This window comes from Pristis pectinata, chromosome 2, assembly GCF_009764475.1.
Source record: "Pristis pectinata isolate sPriPec2 chromosome 2, sPriPec2.1.pri, whole genome shotgun sequence".
In the NCBI taxonomy this organism is placed as follows: Eukaryota; Metazoa; Chordata; class Chondrichthyes; order Rhinopristiformes; family Pristidae; genus Pristis; species Pristis pectinata.
In genome coordinates this window covers 61883680-61909013 of record NC_067406.1, presented here as the reverse complement: position 1 = coordinate 61909013, position 25334 = coordinate 61883680, and the positions used below count along the sequence as shown (strand labels likewise).

Here is a 25334-nt window from a genome sequence, read left to right as displayed (position 1 = left end):
AGCAGAAATAAATTATAATTATGTGAGGTTAAGAAACATCCTTCACAACACACCTCATCTATTTTAATTTTCTGGCTTATTCCTAAACAAATATCAGATCTGAGTTGATTTTCTGTGCATTGCAATGCTCCAACACATTCTTGTTATGGGATATCCTATTTTAAATTTCAACATGAATTATATGTGAACTACCTCACCAGTGCCATGTGCAGGAGGTACAGCCTCTTACCCAACCTTTTAGTGTATTGACAGTTATGTTCATGTTGAACTACCAACATCATAATATGCAATGATTCTGTGCAGATGCTTTAAATGAGTTTTTGAATGACTTTCCACGGTTTTAGTTTCAGAGTTAATTAGAAGGAAACTTTATAGAAGCACATACAAAGATACCATGTGTAAACAGACTGTTCCATTCAGTCGGTTCACAGGTATGTTTAATAAGACCGGATAGCTGTAATTACATTTGCCAATGTCTCTTTAATTATTTTCCCTTTTTCCACACATCTAATCTTGAAAGTTGATGCAACTTTTGACTTGGCTCCTAATCATGGAAACAAATTCCACAGTTTTATAACTCTGTGTGATAGAGATTTTCTTCCCTTTATTTTTAAACATCCTTTATCAATCTTGTATTCATGGTATTTTATTCTTCATTCTTCATCCTTCAGCTGCGTAGAATAGTCAGCTTCTAGATATCCTGTTCCAATATTTTCTTTTTATAACCACCATTGTGATAGTTTGTTGAGAACAAGATTGCTTTAATGAAAGGAGAAAAGCAATTCTACTTCTTTTTATCACTACTTCTTCAAACAAGATAGAATCCCAGTGAATCTGTGTTGTACTTACAATTTTCCAGAAGTAGATAAGATTATTAGTTTTGTATTAGTGTGACTAATCAGAGTGTATCTATCAGGAATGTTAAATTGTGGATTTTTCCAAAGTGAAATTTGGAATAAACCTTCCATGGTAGCATTGAGGAGTAGAATTAGTATTTCAACCAAAACAAAAATAGTTAGACTGGTACCAGGTCTTAGATCTTACATAAGAAAACAAAGTGAGATGATTGTATTTTTTTGATGAGATAAAAAGTGGAATAGTATTGCAGAACAGTTGGCTCCATGCAGCAGTTTATTTTGGAATTTAATTCAATGACTCATGAGATTAAATCTGTGGCCTACAGCTGAATGTTTCTGTTCAATTACAAACAAGCTTTGTTGTATTTGCTTGTTGAACTACCAGCAAATTATTATCTTTTTTAAATTGTCAGCTAAGATTGGGTGCATCATTGGCAATAACAGCTGTTAGATTATCGTTTAGATATTTCAGGTTTCAGTCAGGTTTATCTCAGTACTTTACTCTGGTGTTGAATTGGGTCCATGCCTGTAGGACTTGGAAATAGTAACCTAACTAAACCTTTTTCTATACTGTTTGTTATGATCATATGTGATCCAGTTGTCCTTTGGTTGAATCAGCCTTTCACGTGCCTTATGTATACACTTATGCATATATCAAATGTATGAAGAAAAGTACTATTTATTTGACCTGATGAATAATACACCTGACAATAATGAGCCATGGATCATAGGTAGCATCAAAATGGAACCCATGAATTAATTATCCCTACAAATCTTACAATGCAATGTTTGCCAATCTCTTTGACTATATGCAATAACACATTCTACTGGCTAGTCTCATTATCATAAACATGCTAATGGAAGGGATCTATTTTCTTATTGCAAATATTTATCATCTAGTTACTTTGTTTTGTGATTTAATACAGCTGTGGAATGGCATCTGTGGGTTTTGGAGAGCTGAATTATGAACATATGAGTTAGGAGAAGGAGCAGGCCACTTGGTGTCTTAAGCCTGCCCGATATTCAGTAAGATCATAGCTGGTCACAGAGTGTAACTTCAACTCCACATATCCACCTACCCTTGGTTGTTTTTCAAGAATCTATTTACAAATATATTCACTTTGCTCCCATGCCCCTTTTGAAGAAGTGTTCCAAAGGCTTGCAACTCACTGAGGGGAAAAACGCAGTCCTCATCTCTGTCTTAAATGGGTAACCCCTTTTCAACAGTGAGTCCTATTTCTAGATATTTATATATCTAATCACAGAAACAACATTCTGCACATCAATGGTCTTTACTCAGGAGAGTCATAATCTCTGTGCCACAGAGCAGCAATAATGAAAAAAGTCTAACTGAGTGAGACATACCCATACAGAGTTCCTTTCTGCATCCATAGTTGCTGACCCCATTGAGAACTCCATCAATATCAAAGGTCAGCCTGAATACATGAGCACCTGCTTCTTGTTTCTCTTTGCTGCTCCACTTAAAAATAATATGTGTTATTGCTTAGGCAAGATGGGTACAATGGCTATGCACAGTACTCCAAATGGTCAATAAATCAACTGCATATGTAAAGAGAGAAACATGGGTTATGTTTCATCTCAATAACTAAGCCTTGTCAGCATTTTCTGTTATTATTTCAGACTTTCAGGATCAGCTTCAGACCTTCAACTTCTTCCCAACACTAGCAATACACTTTGTCAATTGGATGATTGTAATGACTTAATTCATAACCACTCTCAATGCAGCTTGTACACGTGCTTTGCTTGAAAAACGGTCTTTAGCCCAAGTAGAAAGTATTGTCTTGTACATCTCATGTAACAACCATCCCAACCCTTCAGCATCAAAATAATCGGAGTTGCCAGATATCTTCGTTGTACCAGTGTGATAAATTGGTCAAGTTCTTTTTTAAAACCAGTACAATTTCATGTTTAATGATAAGTTGCAGATTTTATCTTATCAGATTTTATCTTATCAGATTTTCCATTCAAAGCCAGAAATACTACCGGCAAAACTGTTCATTTTGTAGTAGTTATTTCAAAGTAGAAGAGGCCCTTTCAGAAAATTCAGCACTACTCATTCTTAGAGTGGATCAGCTCAATTCCCACTTTTGCCATCATTAAAAATTAGGACTAAAATGCTTTTAGCTCATTATATAAAACTTTATGAAATTGATTATCGCACCCAGAGACTTGGGTAAGCAAAATAAAAAAGAAAGTAAGAATGCAGTAAGAATGTTTGTTTGGGTTGTGGATAAGATACGACCGTGGCACATAGTAAACATATGGAAAACTGGGCTTCCAAGGTTAAGAATTAAACCATAATTATACTATGTTTTCATGAACAGTATCAAAAAGCTGTTCCAAAGTGGCCAGATAAAACGTAGATGGAGTTGTTGCTAATAGATAACAAAAGGTGTGCCTTTGTAAATTACTTCAACTGACAATAGCTCACAGCATATTTTTTAAAAAACACTCATTTTTCAAGATCTGGGTCTTGTTGACAAAGTTGGCTTTTATTGCCCATCCATAATTGCCCTGAGAAGGTAGTGGTGAGTTGCCTTATTAAACTGCTGCTGTACTTCAGGTGAAGGTATTCCCACAATAAAACAGGTTCTGAATTTTAGGGCAAGATTAACTTTGTATTTGATCTTTTAGCTTTACACCAGCCACAGCTGCCACATCCAGCACCAGTCCATCCATTGTTCTTCATTAAGAAGTTTTATCTTATTGTAATTGATTTATGTAAGTATAATATTATTATAAATGGATGTATTATTTTTAATTTTTTTTCTCAATTTTTAAAACTTTTTGAACTACTTAAATATTCTTCAATGATGACAAGAAGCTGAGGGCCCACTCTGCCTCACAAATTGACCACAACAGCAAAGCTGGCAGGATGTTTAGAGTCATGTAGCTGCAGGAACTATGCACTCTTGAGCGTCTTGCAAGATACACCTATGAGACAAGGGGCAGGTTTGAGAGAGATCCAACATTTTCATCACATGTGCCTAGGACATTGTGTTTGACAGTAATGCAAACCTGCACAAAGATCAGGTAGGTCGTAGATCATGATGGAGGAAGGATGGGCTTCAGAGTCAAGGGGAAACAAGTAAAGGGGCAACATTGGGGAAGGGACATCAGGGAGCAAAACTGCTGGAAATACTCAGCAGGTCTGGCAGCATCTGTGGAGAGAGAAAAACAGAGTTTCAGGATGAAGAGCTTTTGTCAGAAACGGGAAAAGAGAAAAAACAGATGTGTCTTAATTTGTAGGGAAGAGGAAGGTTTGGAGAAAACTAAGGCAATACCTATGATAAAATGGAGTCCAAGTGACATAAAAGCTGTTGGTGCCTACTGAGAGAGGGTGGTGAAGGCTGTCAATCATAACTGATCTGTTGCAAGAAGTGTAAATAGAAGGGAGATGAATGAGGATAGAAGAGAGAAGGAAAGCAATTGCAGGAACTACAAAATATATAAGATATATTGTGCTGTTGCAGAGAGGAGTTAAGAGCATGCATGTGCCAACACATGGCATTAAGCATGGTTCTCATGATGCAATGAGAAGCGTGAATCAAGAAATGCTGAGTAGCTTAAACCTGCCTGTAAATACAGATGGATCCAAGATAAGAAGGTGGAATTTCAGTTGGAATCCATGTAAGATAAATTTGCTCAGGAGAGATATTCAACTGTGAATGTGAGTATAACGCAATAACTTATCAAAGACAAGTATGAAAACACAAATCATTTTGGTGAGCAAGGTGAAAAACAAAGGGAGTTTCTGTTGGAGAGAGAAGCCGAGCTTCTTCAAGGTATGCATTCCTGAAAGGCAAGTGGCAGTGAATTCAACATAACTGAAGGAAAAAATGAAATACTAAGTAGAAAATGCAGGGGATATTCTGAAGGTCAGACAGCATCTGAGGAGAGAGGGTTAATGGTTCAGATCAATGACCTTTCATCAGAAATAGTGAGAAAATAACCTTCTGTTCTCTTTGCCATTTTCCCTTCACTGCACCTTAAAACATACTTTACCCAGTTCTGATGAAAGGTCATTGACCTGAAATGTTAACTCTTTTTCCCTCTCTCCACAGGTGCTGCCTGACCTGCTGAGTATCCCAGCATTTTCTGTTTTTATTTCATATTTTCATCATATCCAGTTTTGTTGCTTTAAACAGGCGCAACAGGGATTGGTGGTAGGGTGGTGGGGACAGGGAGCGGTTTGGAGACACATTTGGGCTGGGATTCAAACGGGCAGTGGTAGGAGAATGGAATAACATTAAATGTCAGGAATGTGAAGTGAATGATAAGAGGTGGCTTTGTGCAAATACCAAGCAAAATTCTAAAACAGTCCTACCTACCAAAAGATAAGCAGACAAGAGATGGCTTCAAGTAACATTTTTGATACCTGCCTTAGATGTACAAATGAGCTTTGTACAATTCACATCAAAATGTGTGTAGCAGCTGTTGCCTGTGCCTGCAGCCACCACGCTTACAAGGGTCATACACATGAAAATACAGAACAGATTTTCTTGATCAGTAAATAGTGCACAAAGTATCCAGTCACATTTGGCAATCAGATTATTTCAAATTAATCAAATTAACAAAATTGTGATGCTTTGCAAATGAATCCTGCCAGAATATCTATAGTAGCAGGATTAAAGGCTTTGGAGATAAGTATAGCAAACATTGATGCATAGTGTATTTAGTGTTGACCTAAGAAAATGCTCATTTGAACCATTCTGCTTTAATAATGCAGAATTGCCATTTCAGATAGCTTCCACCATAACCATGACTAGTGATGGACTTGCAACCATTGTTACTTGCATTACATTTCTTAAAATAATCTCCATAAATGCTTTCTATTTTTTGGGAAAGAACATTAAATTTTATTTTGTTGGATATCATTCATAATCTAATTTCGCACAGTAAGCCAACATCATACTCATTGTCTTTAACAAATGCAATAATACCAGTGATACCAGTCTCAGGGATACATTATAGACTAAAATGAATTGAGGACAGTGAAGGTGTCAAACAAATAGTTTAGGGTTCACCTTTGGAGTTTTGGAAGCACTTATATAAAACCTTTCTCCAGAAAACTAAGTACTTACATTCAGGTTCATGATAAGTTGGATTTCAATTTATTTATGGATTAATGACGTTTGAATACCAAGTCACCATTTTTCATTCTATGTTGCTGATGTCCAATTCACTTTTATTTATTAACAATGAATGTGGGATTCATTTTAATTGAAGGATCTTGATATCAGAACAATATCTATACAGGGAAGGGATAATATTAAAGAGATTAAGAAACCTTATGCCATCACCACAATGCTAATAAACTGATGATGAAAGTCAACACAGAGAAAATCACCAGTCATGGCTACTCACAAGTGTCTACAATTACAAGGAACCGGCAACTGGGTAGTCAGCAGTAGGTGGTCTGGAGATTAGTGAGCGACTCTGTGGTCTGCCCACCTTCTGACCAGAAAGAAAGTTATGTGGGTAGATACCTGTAGTTAAAGCAGTAACTTCTGATCCAAACTGCTGAATTGCCAGAAGCTGCAAACTCCTCTAAGAAACAATGCTTTTTGTTTACGAATTCTAATTCCAGGTAAAATCAGCCAGAACATCAATGCAACTGTTGCTGGGGCCCCAGTCTTTCAATCTGAGCAAAGCATTTATTTTGCACAGAGAGGGACTCAGATCCTCACATCTTGCAACAGGTAATGGGTTAAAGTCTGAAAGTGGGTGTGACTGTGGCAAAGACTGACCTGAGTAATTGAGAAACCTCTGTCAACGTTACCAGTTCTTATTTCACTGTGGAAACTATCCCCATGTTCCAGGATCTCTCCTGGGCTCTCTGTCAGTATGTGGAGTGTTATGGCTTGGATTATTCTCTGCTCCGTGCTTGCTGCTATCAACTGCAATCCATGGCTCTCTGCACTTTCTGCTCCAAGTATACTGTAAGGCTTGAGATACCTTAGTACTAACTTACCTCTGAATTTCCCTGTCTACACAACTACAGAGAAAAGTACTGGAAGAGGTTGTTGTTTTTAAGGGGCTCACCATTCAGTAGTCCAGGTGCCCTGAAAAATCTTGGTGGATCCTGGATCTCTGGTAGAAGAGCCACCCACTGATCGAAAGAATGGGAGATTCTACACACACTGCGATGTTGCAAGAAATCTGTCACTGGCAACTGGGTAGTCAGCGGTAGGTGGTTTAGAGATTGGTGAGCGACTCTGCGGTCTGTCCACCTTCTGACCAGAAACAAAGTTATGTGGGTAAATATTTGTAGTTAAAGCAGTAACTTCCGGTCATCGGGTTGGTCGTTCAGGCCCACTGGGTCTGAAATTCCAGAACTGAGATCGCATGCAACATGTTTGCCAAGCAACTTTAAGTATAAATACTGTGGCTGCAGTACTGTACACTGATATAAGCAGCAGTTATTGCTCTGAAGGAATATTTAGGGGTAAACATGATTTCACTGAAAATACAAAACATAAGAGAGAATTGGCAGACAGTTTTATGTGGCAATCATTTTTTTTCTGTTGATTTCAATTGGCTAAATTGTAAGGGAATCAAGCAATATGGGATCACAACAGGAATGTGGCACTGAGGTAAAAGATCAGGAGCTGAATGGCCTCCTCCTGCCTTTATTTCTTACGTTCATGTGTTCTAAAATGACGTGCTGATTCACTATCAGCCCTCTTCAGTATTATGTTATCCACCCACAGTTTTAGAAAGAATTCAGATGAATCCCAGTTGTCAGAAGTGTAAATATTCATTCAAGTTGAAATTATATTAATCCTAGTAAAAGTTTGCATGATTTAGGCCCTGGAAACAAATTCTTTGGAAATAGACTCCTGATACAGAGAATTTTATCTGGCTGGGTCTTTAAACATCAATGTTGGATCTTTGATTGTGTCCCTGCTATCAGTATTTTTGCTCTGATAAGTGCAAATTTCACAATGGGAAATCCATCCAGCAGTCTTTTCAAAGCATTAGTCTAGACGTAGGCCCTCGAGACATGCACTTTAGCAATAGACATTTTTTGGGTAGAGTATTATGTTGCTCGAAGGTACTTCACCAAGCTGGGAAAACAGGGGTGTTTATTGGTAGAGGATTATTGACTGACAGATTGGTTTAACTTTGAACTCAGATCCATTAAAGCTCTGTTGGGTTGAATGCCTGCATGGGTTTGTCTAATCATTTGAAAGAGCCATGGGAAAAGACCAAATAAAATCTTATTTTAATGTTTCTGTCATAGGTGTCATGTACATCCTTTGTTAAAATAGAAATCAAAACCCGCATAAAAGTCTATAATATTCATCACTCCACAACTGGGCAAGTAAATGCTCCTCTTGAATTAAGCAGACAATTTTTAACCTTGTCCCTACACTCATTTGGAAGGAATGGTGTGAATGGTGGGGCAGAGGTAAGGTGGTTGGAGGTTAACCTTGCAATCCCATGTCCCACTGTTTTCACACCTTATCTTCACCACAGAGGAGAGTGAATTCATTAATGATGTTGTTGAATTGCAATGACATTACTGGGCCATGTGTTGTGGCTGACTGAACTGAGCCACACAGAAGCTGTAACTGGGAGATATAAAAGTCTTTATTCAACACAGCAGATCTTCTGGAGAGAATCTAGTTCTCCTCTCCCGACATAATGTTTTATAGTTTTTAAACGCAAAGACAACAATAAATGATTAAATACAGTTTCAATGGCTATAGTTACCTACTTAGCTTTAACATTTTGAATATAGACAAGTAACTTTGCGGAATTACATATTTACAATGGGAGTACATCCCAACTAGCAGAACCTGTTTGAATATTCAAGAATGGTGGCTGGTGCAAAAGCTCCAGACACCCAAAATATACCTCTTTTGTTACAGTATTGAGGGATGGCTCCTTGAATATACAACCAGTAGAATATTAAGTAACAAAACAGACCTGTCCTGAACTGTGCATTAACTGGCAGCGATACACCTTTAACAATGCGTTAATCCAGGAGATGGCCACTTAATGCCTTCCTGATCTCATCCTGAAGTTTTCAATGACCACTAATTAGCATGAACATTCATATACTGTCTTCCCCTGTGTAGTTTCAAAGGTACACAATCAGAATGTCCCACGCCCAATGATTGGTTTCAATAGCCTTAACGTAACCGCCTCTCCTTTCTCCCAGTTACTCCGTCTCTGCCGCATCTGCTCTCAAGATGAGGCTCTCTCTTCCAGAACATCTTAAACTTGCTCCTTTTTCAGGGAGCGTGGCTTCCCTTCTGCTGTGGTTGATGAAGCCCGATCTTGCAGCTCCTGTGTTTCTCGTACTCCTGCTCCCACCCCGCCTCCTCCCAGACAGAACACAGGTAGAGTTTCCCTGGTCCTTCCCTTTTACCCGGTGAGCCTCCACATCCAGCATATCATCCTTCGTCATTTCCGCCAGCTCCAACGAGATCCCACCGCCAGCAACATCTTCCCCTCCCCACCCCTTTCTGCCTTCTGCATGGACCACTCCCTTCGTGACTCCCTGGATCACTCATCCCTCCACACCCACCCCTCCCTGACCCCTGACACTTTCCCCTGCTCTCGCAGTAGATGTTACACTTGTCCTCATACCTCCGCCCTCACCACCATGCAGGGACCTAAACAGTCCTTCCAGGTGAGGCAAAGGTTCACATGCATCTCCTCCAACCTCGTCTACTGCATTCAGTGCTCCCCATGTGGCCTCCTCTACATCAGCGAGACCAATTGCAGACTGGGCGACCGTTTTGCAGAACACCTACGTTCAGTCCGCAATGGACCTCCCGAGCTCCCAGTTGCAGATCACTTCAACTACCCTTCTCATTCCCACACTGACCTGACCATCCTTGGTCTTCTCTACTGCCAGGATGAAGCCCAACGTAAACAGGAGGAGCAACACCTTATATTCCGCCTGAGTAGCCTCCAACCCAATGGCATGAATATTGACTTTTCCAATTTTAGGTGACCTCCCTTTTCCTTTTTTCCCTCTCTAACACCCCTTCCTTCCCCTCAACTTTTGATCCTCCGGTCCTCCCCTTTTTTTGTCACCTGCCCCACCCTCCCCTCAGCTCCCCTTCACCCATCTTCATTCCCTTCCCCCTCCTGGCTCCATCCACCCACTTCACACACAGGTTTCCATTCCACCAACCCCAATCTGATTCCAACTGTCATTTACCTCTCCCTTCTCCTCTAATGGTTCCCATTCTCACCTCCTTTACTTACTGCAATCCAGCTCTAGTTGCGCTTTGTATTCCTGTTTATCTTACTCCAGCAGCTGACTCCCGTCTTCATACTTCACCTCCCCGTCTGGCACAACCTGCCTGTCATTTTACACCTCTCCTCAGTTCACCAATCGCCTCGACCCCTCAGTCCACCAGTCGCCTCGGGACTCCTTTCTCACCACTCCTCTCTAAGCTGGTCATCTTGCCTCTCCACTCTCAGGCCTGATGCAGGGTTTCGAATGAAATGTTGACAATTTCTTTCACTCCACAGATGCTGCCCGACCCGCTGAGTTCCTCCAGCAGATTGCTTGTTGCCTTAACATGTCAGTTGAAGTTAAATTGTGAACAGGTTTTATTTCCTGAAGACTGGTTGTCATTTTAATTAATATCTGCTATCCATAATTTCATAACTCCAGAATAATCCCTAACACCATGCATGCCATATTAACTATAGGCCTGACCATAGCCCCCTTGGTTTTTGTCAGATTTTTGTGTCAACAAGGATCTGGGCCAAGGTAAGCCCTTTTTATTGTAACGTTTTGCTGTGTCTTTGGCTGGGAAGATCAGGTGTGCTGCTTCTACCTTCATCATGACATCTTGAGCCTCCCCTGCACCAGACTACTTAGACCCCCATCTCCCAACCTATATTCATCTTTCAGCTTCTCTCCCAGACTTTACTAATCTTGCTAAGGCCCTTTTCTGCCAGAGCAGCTGCCTGATATTACACCAATTTTGACAGATATACATTGGCATTGGCATCAATTCTGCTGCCTTTGGGCAGGCGTGAAGGTCAGGGTGCACAATAGAGACTTGGAAGTTGAACAGTTTACCGCTTTGATTCCCACCTCAACTTAAAATCATCCCTCTTTCATCACAGGAATCAGAATAGAATGGTAGCTAAGCTTGAGCTATTTCTAATCTTGCTGCCAATTACATGTTGCACAAAATAACCACATGAAGTTTTAGTCTAGAACAGGCTTTGAAATTGTTGTGCACAAAACTTTTGTAATGAATTGTATTATGTTTATATAAACCAATGGAAAAGCAGGCAGTGATCCTAAACTCTGCATCATGATGCCAAAAAAAACTTGTGGTAAGGCACCCATAATGAAATGTAAAAACTAAATATTACATGAAAAAGAAAACATTTATCTGCAAAATTTGCTTAATGCCGGTTCCAACCATATATTGCTTAGTATAATAAGAAACATATCTGGGAATTGGACGTGAAGTCAAATCCAAACATATTCTTTTATGGAAAGGGGTTACTTTACTATAAATGTGTACCTATACAGTACCTTTATATCTGTCCATCAATGTAACTTTTTCTGTTCATAAGTAAGAAAGTTAGAATACTGAATTGTCACTGCAAGTTAAATAATTCTTATGTTTCTTGTGCAGGTGTGACTATCACTTTGATTAATCAGAAAAATGACCCTTTGATCAAGAAGAGTGGTGATCGGATTAATCTTGAATGTAAAGACTGGAATGAAGTACAATGGGTAACTCCACCGAGTGCAAAAAAGAACATCGTTCGCAATAGAGTTAGCATCAAGTCAGCAGAGCCAAGACATACTGGCCAATACACATGTGTTAATCCCACTTCTTCTGAGAACCGGTCTCTTTACTTGTTTGTGGAAGGTAATTGTTCTATTGTTCTAGTGACTTCTGAAAGCTAAAAAACGACATGCTTCAGACTTCGTTGGGCAGACTTCCATCTCCCAGTGAGGATGAGCTGTAGTTGGTGACAAATTTGTCCAAATCTCAGATGGACACGTTCATTAATCCCAGTTCTTCTGAGAAATGCTGTCGTTGTTTGTTCTATTGTCAAATTGCTTGTCTATATATGAAAATTTGGGTCCTGATGTGGCCAGGTAAAGGGAGCAAATTGTAGGTAAGTGACATTTAATGGAGTGCTGACAATCAAAGAAATGGTCACAATTATCTTAAAAATGTTGAAAAGTTTTGGAAAGCCTCAAAATCTATCAATTTCTTTAGATATGGCTCAATATGTAGACAGCTAAGATGCAGAACATCAGCATAAGGTGCTTAACAGCTTGAGAATACGTACCACCAGGCTCAAGGACAGCTTCTATCCCACAGTTATCAGACTCTTGAACGGACCTCTGAGATATCAAGAGTTCATCTTTATCATATAAATCTACCTCATCATGCTCCTTGCCCTGTGACTGCCTGCACTGCAGTTTCTCTGTTACTGTAACACTATGTTCTGCATTCTGCATTATTTTCCTTTTGTACTACCTCAGCGTACTAATGTTTGGAATGATCTGTCTGGATGGCATGCAAAACAAAGTTTTTCATTATATCTCAGTACATGTGACAGTAATAATTCAATTACCAATTACCCATTACCAATAACGTAGTGGTTAAATTACTATTCAGAGACCTGGGCTGCTGCAGATGTGAAATGTGAGTTTAAATGCCACACACACACACACACACACACACACAAAAGATCTTTACTTACTTTTGATGCAGCTGGTGATTTCTTCCTGCTGGATTAACCTGGCATGCATTCCATGGGCAGATTTCCCAGTAGAAGATTTGCCCTGTAGGCACAGTTACTTGATTTCACATTTTTAAAATTGTTTTAGTTTATTTAAGTAGGCAGGTCATGTTACCTTAACTTCAAGTTGTGAGCCACTTAAAAAAAAATAAATTGTGACATCCTGGCTTTAAGAAATTGGTATCATGTTTTTTTATTTCATTTCCACATGCATTCACAGACTGCTGCCTGAGCTCACAGTCTGGTGTTGCCCATGGGAAAGCCATGTAGAGATGAGGGAAAATGGAGGGGGAGGCAGGGTGGGGGGATAGATCATGAGTAACAGGAAGGAGGAGACATCGACAGAGGGATGGGGGAGATTGGGTGGGGTAAGGGTGAAAAGTTGAGGTATTGGGTGATAGTGCTCCTACACTATGGATCAGGCCACATGTTGTTATTACACTGCCACCACACCAATCATTGAGCCCAGTGATTGCAGATCTGGTGCACCGATGCTCCGAACTACGTCAGTGCTGCCTGACTGCTAGCAAGCAGCACTTGTAAATCAATGGGGGGAGCTATATGAAAGTAAAATCTACTACTCAGTGAGAACTCTTTAATCCAAGTGCAGTTCCTGATTTTTCTTGTGATGTACTCCTTGTTTCACTCTGAATGAGCAGTAACCCAGATATGTGAGTCGTGCACATTCAGGCTGTTTATTACATGCATAAAATATGGGTTGGAGTGGAGTGGGGGGTGGGGAAATGACACTAGTATTAGGGTGAACAGAGATAGGAATCTGTCTGCTCCATTTTTCTAATGGCGGGACTTCAGAATGGATGCAAACATGTCAAATCACATGCAAAATGCTTTTTATGTGTAATTTGGACATAAAAACATGCATAAATATTTCATCTCTAATCTAATTTCTAGATTATGGAGTTCTCCTTACATATAAAAGGTTTGAATGATGTTCCTTTGTTTGAAATTTGACTTACTTTATGCAATTGTACATATTCTCTGAAAATACTTCATATCTGTTGGTCAGGCATTTGGTGTTGGATGAGAGAATTAACATCCATACTATCCTATACCATCACTGACCTCATCACCTCGAGAGATCTCCCACCCACAGCTACCAACATGATAGCCCCACAACCTAGGACTGCCTGCTTCTATCTCCTCCCCAAAATCCACAAGAATGACTGTCCTGGCAGACCTATTGTCTCCGCATGCTCTTGCCCCACGGAGCCCGTATCCTTGTACCTGGACACTATCCTGTCCCCTCTGGTCCAATCCCTTCCCGCCTATGTCCGTTACACATCACACACTCTCCAGCTCTTCCATAGCCTTTAGTTCTCCGGCACACAAAATGTCATCTTCACCATGGACATCCAGTCCCTATATACCTCCATTCCCCATCATAATGGCCTCACTGCCTTCCGCTTCTTTCTTGACCAGAGACAGAACCAGTCCCCTTCCACTAACACTCTCCTCCGCCTGGCTGAAATTGTCCTCACCCTAAACAACTTCACTTTCGATTCCTCTCACTTTCTACAGACCAAGGCCCTAGCTATGGGCACTAGCATGGGCCCCAGCTATGCCTGCCTCTTCATTGGCCACAGTGAACAGTCTCTGTTTCAAGCCTACTCTGGCCCCCTTCATCAACTATTTCTCTGCTATATTGATGACTGCATTGGTGCCACCTCTTGTACCCGTGCGGAACTTGACAGTTTCATAAATTTCGCCACTAATTTTCACCCAGCTCTCCAATTCACTTGGACTATCTCTGACACCTCTCTCTCCTTCCTTGATCTTTCCGTCTCCATCTCAGGGGATTCCTTATCCACTGACATCTTCTACAAACCCACTGATGCCCACAGCTACCTCGATTACATCTCCTCCCACTCTGTCTCTTGCAAGGATGCTATCCCTTTTTCTCAATTTCTCTGCCTCTGCTGCATCTGCTCCCATGATGAGGCTTTCCACTCCAGGACATCCGAGATGTCCAACTTCTTTTCCAGCCAGGGCTTCCCCCTGACTGTGGTCGAGAATGCTCGCACCTGTATCTCTCCCATTTCCTGCAGCTCTGCTCTCACCCCCACCCGTCCCAGGCCCAACAGGGAGAGGATCCCCCTTGTCCTCACATTTCATCCCACCAGTCTATATATCCAACACATCATTCTCTGTCACTTCCGCCATCTCCAACGGGACCCCACCACCAAGCAGATCTTCCCCTCCCACCCCTTTCTGCCTTTTGCAGGGACTGCTCTCTCCTTGACTCCCTAGTTTACTCCTCCCACCCCTCCCCCACCCATCCTGTTCCCACCCCGGGAACTTTCCACTGCCCCCGCCATAGGTGCAACACCTGCCCCTACATCACCTCCATCCAGGGACCCAAACAGTCCTTTCAGGTAAGAACAGAGATTCACTTGCACCTTCCTTAATACCATCTACTACATTCTGTGCTCCAAGTGTGGCTTCCTCTACATTGGCGAGACCAGGTGACCATTTTGCAGAACACCTGCGCTCTGTCCGTAACCGCAACGTGCATCTCCCCATTGCCAGTCACTTCAACTCCCCCTCCCACACTATCACTGATATGTCAGTCCTCGGCCTCCTCCACTGCCAGGAGAGTTCTAAGCGCAAACTGGAGGAACAGCACCTAATTTTCTGTCTTGGAACCTTGCAGACTAACAGCATGAACATTGAATTCTCCCACTTTAGGTAATCCCCACCCCCCTTCCCCACAAACCCCACCTCCCCCACTACCATGCTTCTTCTCTTCTTCCCTTTCCTAGCCTTTTTTTTTCAACCTTTTTTTCCTCTCTCTTCTTACCTTTAACCCATTCCTCCATGGATCTGCTCTCCCCTCCTCCCCTGTACCTGACTATCATTATCTCTTATCTGCATCTACCTATCAGCACCTTGTGCCCACCCCGCCTCCCCTCTTTTGTCCACCTATCACTGCGCTGCTTTTCCCTCCTATATATTGGGCTTCCCCTTTTCCTGTCTTCAGTCCTGAAAAAGGGTCCTGACCTGAAACATTGACCACCTGCTTTTCTCCATGGATGCTGCCTGGCCTGCTGAGTCCCTCCAGCATCATCGTGTTTTTCATCTAGATTCCAGCATCTGCAGTCCTTTGTTTCTCTAGCATCTATACTTGTCACTTCTGCACCCCTGACACATAATCGACAACAACTCAAAGAATGTGCCAGTGTGATTCTTTTTCTTCATGTGAACTCTCAAAGAATATGGGAGCCCAAATGCTTAATATGTGCCCTTAGAATTCTCTTGCAACAGGAGTTCTCCTCTGTATTTAAATAAATTATCAGTCAAGTGATACTATCATTGAAAGATTTAGTATAAACCTGCATGCTGTGGTCATTGTTAACAAAACCAATTACCTTTATTTCTTTTAACTATATTAGCAGAGTGCTAATTTAGAGTGATTAACAGTTTTATTTTCTTCCCCAGTATAAAGTGCATTGAAAATCCTTTTGCATTTGAAAGCTTTATTTCTTCATATCAATTCTATTTGCATTAAAATGTATTTAAATAACTTGGCATATTAAAAGTAAGTCTACTTTTAACATGCCAAATTATTTAAATACATTTTTGGTCATTGTTTGCCCTATGTTCACTTTGTATTAGTCCAGGTTTAGTGTGGAAATGTCAGCAGTTCCATTTAAAACGATATGCCTTCCCACATATGTGCAGGTGACTTTGTTAGCATCTAATTGCCAGCATTTTCCTGTGCTCCAGCATTGGACTCCTCATGTGGCCCAGTGGCAGAGCGCAAAGCTGTGGCAAATGCCCAGCATTTATGCTGGAAGATCCACTTGAATCACCAGCATCAGGTTGGACCTAACGCAGGAACATTGTTGTTGCTCAACTGAATGAAGGGAAATAGCTGTGAGGAAGTCAAGAGGGTTAGTTGTTTTTATATAAAAAATAATTGTTTTAGTTTATTTAACTGCTTTTAATTGTTTTTGACAGTCGTTGTACACAGTTGGTACTTCAATTGTTAACTTCTTAAAAAATTATTTTTAAAATATTGTTGAAGTGTTTTTCAATGTTTCCGAATGTCAGGAACATGTAAAAAGCATTCACTGTGTGTTGACAGCTGGTGAGACCAAGGCGCATGGCTTGGCCACCTATCAAAGTTTATTCTTTTTGTCTTGGATGGGGTTTGTTCTGCCCCTCTCCATGTGACAGGACACATCCCGGAAGTGACCACTGCCATGAAAGGTTTGTTACTAAGAATGAAATGGCATGTTTGTGTATCAAATTGGCCTTGAGAGTGCTGGTCTAGGTAAATACAGATTTGTTTGGTGGACCAGATATTAGTAGAATTAGTGGGGTCAAATAAAACAGAAATTTAATTAAAATTTATTAAACAAGTTTTGGTCATGCAGCATAAATCCAATCTCATTTGCATTATATGTTTGTAAGGAAATTGGAGTTATAATGATAATGTTTGCATGTAATACCTAATGTTTTCATGATTGATACCAGAAGGAAGAAGTTGGAATATCAGAAAAGAATGAACAGGAAGGAAGGGTCATTATAATGCTGAAGTGGGTGGTTAGAATGTGGAAGAATAGGTTTTGATTTGTGCATAGGGCCAGGACAGGTGCCCGTAAAAAATAAGACAGATACCAGCAGATCCAAAAAGAAGCATTTCAGAAGTTTTTCTTTACGTGGAGTGTGGCGAGGCTGATGGAACTTGAGTAGCCTGTTTAAAGCAGATAGCATTATTCATATAGGGGAGAGTTGAGGCATCTGTCACGGGGTCATAATAGTATGGAACCTGAGACTATTTTGCACTTGAGTTTGCTTGGGCTTTTCAAGGAGCAATACAGCTGGTCCCTCTGCTGAACTTTTCCTTCTTACTTCTACAATGTTTTTTCTCCTTTAGGTATTTATCCAGTTCCCACAAGAAGGCTATACCTGAATCTACATCCACCACCCTATCATGCAATTTGTTGTGAATCTGACCAAAATGTTTTTTGCTATGTTTTCTCTAGTTGTTTTGCCAATCACCTTAAATCTGTGAACCTTTGGTATTTGCCTCTTCAAAAACTGGAAATAATGAAGGAAATTCTTTGATTTCAAATACTTCGATTGGGAGAAGGATTTAGAAAGTCACTGGGGAAGATTGAAAAATGTAATTAGAGTATGAAGAGACTTGGCATAAACCATTTGGGCTAAGTGTCCTGCTTGTGGGCTGTAGACTCTGCACAATGCATTTCAAAGTGCATTAGATACATAAGGAAATCAAAATTCCCATGAATAAGTTGTTCCTTTTTGAAGATGTCCTGACTCAGCACAATGAAAAATACACACTTGTACGATTTCATTATTTTCTGCAGAAAAATAATGAGTATGTTGTGCAGCTAACATTATAACAGAAGTTCAAACACTGTACTTTCAAATATCACTTCACTTAATGCTTTAGACAAAGCCTTTACATTCCATACAGCATATGGCAGAAAAGGTTTATTCACTGTATACATTTGGGTTTGAAACCATTTTTGTTTCAACTTTAACATTTTTCTTTTTTTTTTAAGACTCCAAGAATTTGTTTGTGACTCCATCAATTCGGCAGATGTTCATTAGTGGATATGAAGGAGCTGAGGCAGTTATACCTTGTCGAGTAACATCTCCTACCATTGAAGACCTCAGGCTGGAGAAAAGTAAGGGAGCCACCATGCCCAAAAACCTATCCTATACAGCTGACATCTACACTGGAATAAGTATCACAAATCTGAAGAGGAGTTTTGATGGGTATTATGTGTGCACTGCCATAAAGAATGGAACACTGAAGAAATCAAAAGATTTTAAATTACAGATAGTACCAGGTAATGATGTCTTTTGAATCGCTATAGTTTTGTTAAAAAAGCTGGCTATCAATATTCATTATGGCATAAAATAGCTTATAATTGTCCTTATCAATGTTTCCTCCCTATTTCTTTCCACCCTTAAACCCACTGCCAAAGGTTGAGTTGTGTTTAGTGTTGTTTAATGAGTGGAAGACACTCTATAATGCCTCGGCAAGTAGTTATTGCCCATCAAAAGCAAGAAAACCACAGATGCTGGAAATCTGAACTAAAACCATGAAATGCTGGAAATACTTAGCAAGTCAGGCAGCATATGTGGAGAGAGAAACTGAGCTAGTGTTTCATGTTGATGACCTTTGTCTGCTGAGTCCTGCTGAGTATTTCCAGCATTTTCTGTTTTTGTATTAGCTACCCTTCATGTCTGAAGCTAGACAGGCAATTCATTATTGTTTCAGTTTTAGAATGCTCACTTTTGTGTTTAAATACCTCCATTGTCATGGCCCTCCCTGGTGCTGTAATCCCTTCCCTATTACTCTAAAGACATCTGGTCTCCTCCAATTCTGACCTGTTGATCATTCTTGAATTTAATTGCTCTCGCACTGCTGATTGAAGCTTCTGTTTTTAAGACTAAGCTCTGGAATTTGCTTCCTAAATCTTTCCATCTCTCTATATTGATTTCTTTCTTTAGGACTGAAGGACAGTCCTAAAACCTACAGCCTTGACTAAGTGCTCTGTCAACTGCTCTAATATCTCTTATTTGGCCTTGTCTCAAATTTTGTTTGATAACTCTCCTTTGAAGCACCAGGGGACAATTCTCTTTGTGCCAGAGAAAGAGAAGTAATAGTTGTTGTTGATGTCAAGGTGAATGTGGTTCTGCAACAAGCAGTTTATAAAACTGCTGCGTACATTTTCTTAGCAGTCTTGCTCTGTCCAGTTATATTCGCCACTCCATTGAGCAAAGATGTCTGTAGCATTTGACATAACAGAAATATTTAAAACAAACTTTCATTTTCTGCCTCAGAATGTTTTGCTCTCAGAGTACAGTGGTATAGTAATTAAGTTACTGGCCTGGCATCCAGAGATTTGGACCACAGATCCAGAGTTAATAGCCTGATCTCCACTACAACAGCAGGCAATTTGCACTCTAGTTATTAAATGAATTTTGCATAAAAAGTAACAGTAACTGTGAAGCTAATCGATTATTGCAAAAACCTATATGGTTCACCAATATACTTCAGGGATGGAAATATGCTCTCCTCACCTGGTGTGGCTTGTATGTGACTCCAAATGCATCAATTAATTGGCTTCTCAGTTTGGGAGTAATTAGGGATCAACATTAAAAGCCAACCACTCCACTGACATTCACATCCTTTATGAACATATTAAGATAATTGACCTTGACCCATGTGAGAAGTATAACAAAATCAATCCTCTGACACCAGGATATGATATATGGGGAATGGGTTCATGGGTTGGAGGGGAGGTGGGATAATTATGGATTAAATCTGCTTTTATCTCCTCCTCCTCCACCATTCTCTCAACCCATATTCACCACTCCAGGCAATTGCCATTATAGATCGTACAGCTGTATAGCTGGTCAGTGTTAAGCTGCTGCTTTTTCTTTACCTTTCATTGACAGATCTTGTTGGAGAGAAATGGATTATGTCTTAAGCATAAGGACTGTTAGGATAGGTTTAATTCCTTCGAATCCAGAAGGCAAGAATATAAACAGAAAACTGCAAACATTAAGCAGATTAAGCACTATCTGTGGAAGGAGAACCAGAGTTGATATTTCAGGTCGAAGATCTATCGTCTAAGACTGTATGATGCTATCCTTTATCAATTTCGATGAAGGGCTTTGGACCTGAAATATTAACTCTGTTTCTCCTTCCACAGATGCTGCTTGATTAGCTGAGTATTTGCAGCATGTTCTATTATTATTTCAGATTTCCAGCATTTGTAGTTTTTTGATTTTCAGTAAAAGACAGAAAGTCAGGTTCAGTTTAAGGGCTGGAACAATGGCTGTTGAGGGCTGCAGTTTGCCCTTCGGATGTATATTGCCTGTTTTCCCCGAAATGGAAGGACTTGTTAAAGGGTATGGTGAGAAAGATTTATAGGATTTAGTCTATTATCTCATGCTGTTGTCACGAACCAGCAACAAAAGAAACACACCGAGTCATGTATAAGTGTTAAAAACCATTTTATTAATAACTACTTATGATAATAAGAAAAATAAAAATAAAAATGTTAGAAGTAAAAATGTTAGATCTTAAACATTAACACCAAAAACTAAACTCGAAGTGTGTGTGTTGGCAAATTCCCAAACTCCAAGCTCAGGAAAGCATAAGTGAATGATTTTAATGGAATTAAACATCATATAGGTCAGTGATAATAAACCTGATTCTGAACATCAATAGTTGAGTACAGTCAGCAGCTGGTATTCTTATCTCCCCATATGCTAGAATTGGTTAACAGTTGTGGTTTAGAATTATATGCTTTGGCCTAATTCCAATTTGCTGCAAAATTCTACTGATCCTCACGATTGTCTTTTGAGATGTGCAAAACATTAAGACTTGGTATCTTTTAGAATGTTATATACATTTGCTAGGTCTGTGATTAAAAATTGTTTTTTTTAATAAGTATATTAAATTTTTTTCGAATAGGTGTCAATTTACTGTTGTCATAGAGTGATACAGCACAGAAACAGGCCCTTCAGCCCAACTCATCGATGCCTGGCTAGTCCCATTTGCCTATGTTTAGTCCATATCCCTCTAAACCTTCCCTATCCACCTACCTGTCCAACTGTCTTTTAAATGCTGTAGTTGTACCTGCCTCCACCATTTCCTCCTGGCAGCTCATTCCATAAACTCACTACACTCTGTGTGATAAAGTTGCCCCTCAGGTCCCCTTTAAGTCTTTCTCCTCTCACCTTAACCTATGCCCTCTAGTTTTAGACTCCCCTAGCCTGGGGAAAAAAACTATGACCACTCACCTTATCTATGCCCCTCATGATTTTATAAACCTCTGTAAGGCCACCCCTCAGACTCATTTGGTCCAGGGAAAACAGTCCAGTCTCTCCTTATAACTCAAGCCCTTGAGTTCCGGCAAAATCCTTGTGAATCTTTTCTGCACCCTCTCTAGCTCAACCACGTCCTTCCTATGTCAATAATTCTTTCCTGAAGCTGAGGAATAGAAACAGTGGTGCATCTTTTCTTTCTTTTTCAATCTTTTTATTAGTTTTCAAATTAATACAGATTAATATATCAATGTTTATACATGTAATACAAAGAGATCAGGAGAACAATCATGACATGGATAATCGCAAAGAACAATAAAGTATAAAAAAAATCTGTAGATCCAACGATTCATTACTGAATGAATATAATATAAAAGAAAAAGATAGAAAAAAATCCCCAAAATGATAAGAAAAATTATAAACAATATATCAAACCAAACTAAGCTAAAGAAAAAAAAACTTTAAAAAAACAAAAAAAAACTGGACTAAAATTTCTCAATAGAAACAGAGCAATATTATGTTATCAACTGCGTTCCTCTAAATTGAAAGGTTATTATAAGGGGATCTATATCATGTGAAAATATTGAATAAATTGACTCCAAACTTCCTCAAATTTAAGCGAAGGATCAACAGTACCACTCCTAATTTTTTCCAAGTTTAATAGAAACAGTGGTGCATCTTGTGGAGGCGCTGCCTCACAGTGCCAGAGACCTGGGTTCAATGCTGACCTCAAGTGCTGTTGGTGTGGAGTTTTCACATTCTCTCTTTGACTGTGTGGGTTTCCTCTAATTTCCTCCCATGTTCCAAAGATGTGCAGGTTGGTAGATTAATTGGCCATTGTAAATTGCCCTTAGTGTGTAGGTGAGTGGTAAAATCGAGAGAAAATTGATAAGGATCTGGGAAGAACAAAAAATGACTGTCGGATTGATGTAAAAATGGGTGTTGGACTCAGAGGGCTGAAGGCCCTTTTTCCACATTGTATCTCTCCATGACTATGACTCTAAATAGGCAAGTGACATGAAAGGTGAGACCAGCCTGGCTGTTCACAATTCACAGTCATAGCACATGTGGTCTTTGTCGTTGCAGTTCAACCACAACTTTGCATACCTTGGAAAAAATCCAATTTTTATTTGCCTTTTCTTTCTGCCTCTTTTATGCCATTGGATCAGTTGAAGGGAAGAGTGCATCATCAATCAAAGCCCAGGGATGAGATGAGCATTCAGTCATCTCCACTGTACAGACTTTTAAATATATGACATTAAAGTTATTGCCTCTCAGTGAGCATAATTTGCAAAGGTTCCAGTTTTATTTAGTTAGAAATTACAGCAATACTTTTCTTGCTGCCTAAAAGTTCACAACCTGGAGTTTTAACAATCTTGCTTTTGTGACTCTGATCCACCTTAAAACAACTGCTGAATATTCGCCTCTAGAATAGATCATTTTTAGATTCAGAGTGAAAAGGCAGTACATCTGAAAGCCAGTGCCCCTACCTGAGCTACACTCCCCTATTATTGGAGCAGTGTATTAGCCTAGATACACTTAACTCCACACTGAGACTTCATGACACAACCTGCTACCTCAATGGACAGGCTGCTGCTTGCAACTAAGCCAAGCCATCAATACACTATTAAACAGACATTTCATCTATTTTTTTTATTTCTTGAGCATTGTTGGTAGTAAATATATTTTAGAGAAGAAACATATGTTGAAGAAAAGTGTGTGTTCTTCAACATATGTTTCTTCTCTAACATATATTTACTATGTTTGCTCTGTTGGTTCTGATACTACGGTCCTATGTGCAAAAAAAGTTTGTATCTTGCGGTAAAGAAAGAAAAGAATTGATTTACTTAAAGAACTGAGATATATCTCAGCATTTTCCTTATGAAAAAGTCTGTGAAGCTTTACACAAACCCTATCAGAAGGAAACAGTTTCTGTCATATGTGACTGAACAATGCTAAGTAAGGAAGTTTGCTCTCATGTGAATTTTTCAGTAAAATTGGTAAAAAATAATATACTAACATTCTAGATTTTTAGCATTATTTCTGGCTTCTGTGTTTTGAGAAAAAGACACGAAATTTCCTGCAAATGTTGGCATTTTTTTCTAATATCAGAAAAGAAATATTTATTTCTATTAGTTAAATAAATATTTAATTATGAGTCAAAATTAAGGAATGGCATTGCTTTGCAAATTCAAGTTTAGTGCTATCTGTCAGTTTACAAGGGGATAAATATTAAGTGATTTGAATCAGAAAGAGGCAGTTGTTGGTAGCAAATGTCAGCAATAACAGCTCATAAATAAATTATTCATGCAATGTTTCAGTCCCCAAAAGTCCACCAGAAATCACTTTGGAAATAAATAAGGAATTGCTGAAGAAAGGAGAGAAGTTTCAGATGTCTTGTGTAATAAAAAATGTAAACCATGAAGTAACTGTGAACTGGAACCATCCACAAAGTACAGTGAGTACAATAACATTTTGCTGTGTTTTCATAACCAATGTTTCTAGCTCAATGAATACCATTCTGCCAATAAGAACATAACTACGGGAAGACTATATACTATATCTCATATTCTTTTAACCAGTGGCATAACAATTCATTCACTCTTACCAGCTCCTTTTAGTCTCGTGAGGATAGTTCTGAAAAAATATCTTTCATTTCTCTCCCTTAAGTATAACAGACCTAACCTTATAAAATATTAAATATTCCAACTGAAACTATTTGTCTAAAGTGTTACAACTACAGTGTGGATAGTTTGGTCATTGGCAAGCACTATTGGCTTGCTGCTAGCCTTATTAAAAATAAGGCACATGCCTAGCAATACTCATTGTGGTAACCCGTGGAAGCTGCTGGGTGGGTATTCCAAGGTGAGGCTCTGCATGTCCAATGGGTCTTCTGAGTTTTAAGGAGCGTAAAATGGAGAGGAAGTTACTAAATATATTAATTTAGATATCAGAGAAGCTGGTAACAGAAGTAACAGAGATTTAATACAGGAAGATTGGCAAGAATATAGTAGCTCAGATTAGAAAGGTAGTTCATTTCAAGTCCATTGAATAGAAATTCCTAGAGCAGTAGGATTTTGAACCAAAATGATATTAAGGCTTATTAGATTAGGCAAAGGATAGTAAGACAGACTTAGATAATAATCTAATAGTGTGAGTGCATTCATTTTAGTATATTTGTAATCTTTGAAATGACATCGCAGGATCTTTTACATCCAGCTGAGAGGGCAGTGTCTTTGCAATACTGCCAGGGAGTGTCAGCCTAAATTTTAGTGCTCATATCTCCAGAGCAGGATTCGAACTCTCCTTTCTAACCGAGAGGTGATAGTTGTATTTACTGGGCTATATCTGACATAATTGAACTTGTATGAACTTTTTGAGGAAGCAACTAAAGTAACAGATGGGGCAAGTCAATGTATGGACCCCTCTATGGTACTTGAGGAGGTTACATATAAATTATCGTTCACTAAAATTGAAGCCCATCTGCAGACTTGATTAGGAGATTGGTTAGATGGTAGAAGACAGAGGATTAGTGATGCCTATGATCATAAATTACAAGGAAGTGGCTGGTGGTATTAATATGAATTTATGCATCTACTCACTATATTTCTTAGATTTTGTAATTAAGAGCCTAATATCCAAGCAACAAGATAGTGAAAACGACTGCAGTTTTTTGAGTTTCAATCATGCCAGCTTTGCCCAGCCAATACTACTGTCCCCTCTAGATCAGAAGATTGAGTTCAAATCCTGCTCTGGAGATTACGGCATAAAGTTTACGCTGGTACTCCGAGCCATCTTTCATGTGAATACAATACATCATCATGATAATACAGTAAATTGGTGTGCAAAAGAATTGATATGTAG

General features: G+C 39.4%; 1 protein-coding gene across 3 annotated transcripts in view; it reads left to right on the top strand.

Annotated features, from left to right (window-relative positions):
- LOC127584560 (mast/stem cell growth factor receptor Kit-like) overlaps nt 1-25334 on the top strand; it is a 66339-nt gene that overhangs the window by 6097 nt on the left and 34908 nt on the right. For 2 of the 3 annotated variants that reach the window (XM_052041336.1, XM_052041351.1), the window contains exons 2-4: nt 11507-11746; nt 18185-18475; nt 23792-23928. In XM_052041336.1, coding sequence (XP_051897296.1) covers nt 11507-11746; nt 18185-18475; nt 23792-23928 — 668 coding nt within the window. Of the gene's footprint in view, nt 1-6912; nt 7068-11506; nt 11747-18184; nt 18476-23791; nt 23929-25334 lie in introns of those variants that run through there. The other variant, XM_052041343.1, reaches the window with a different exon arrangement.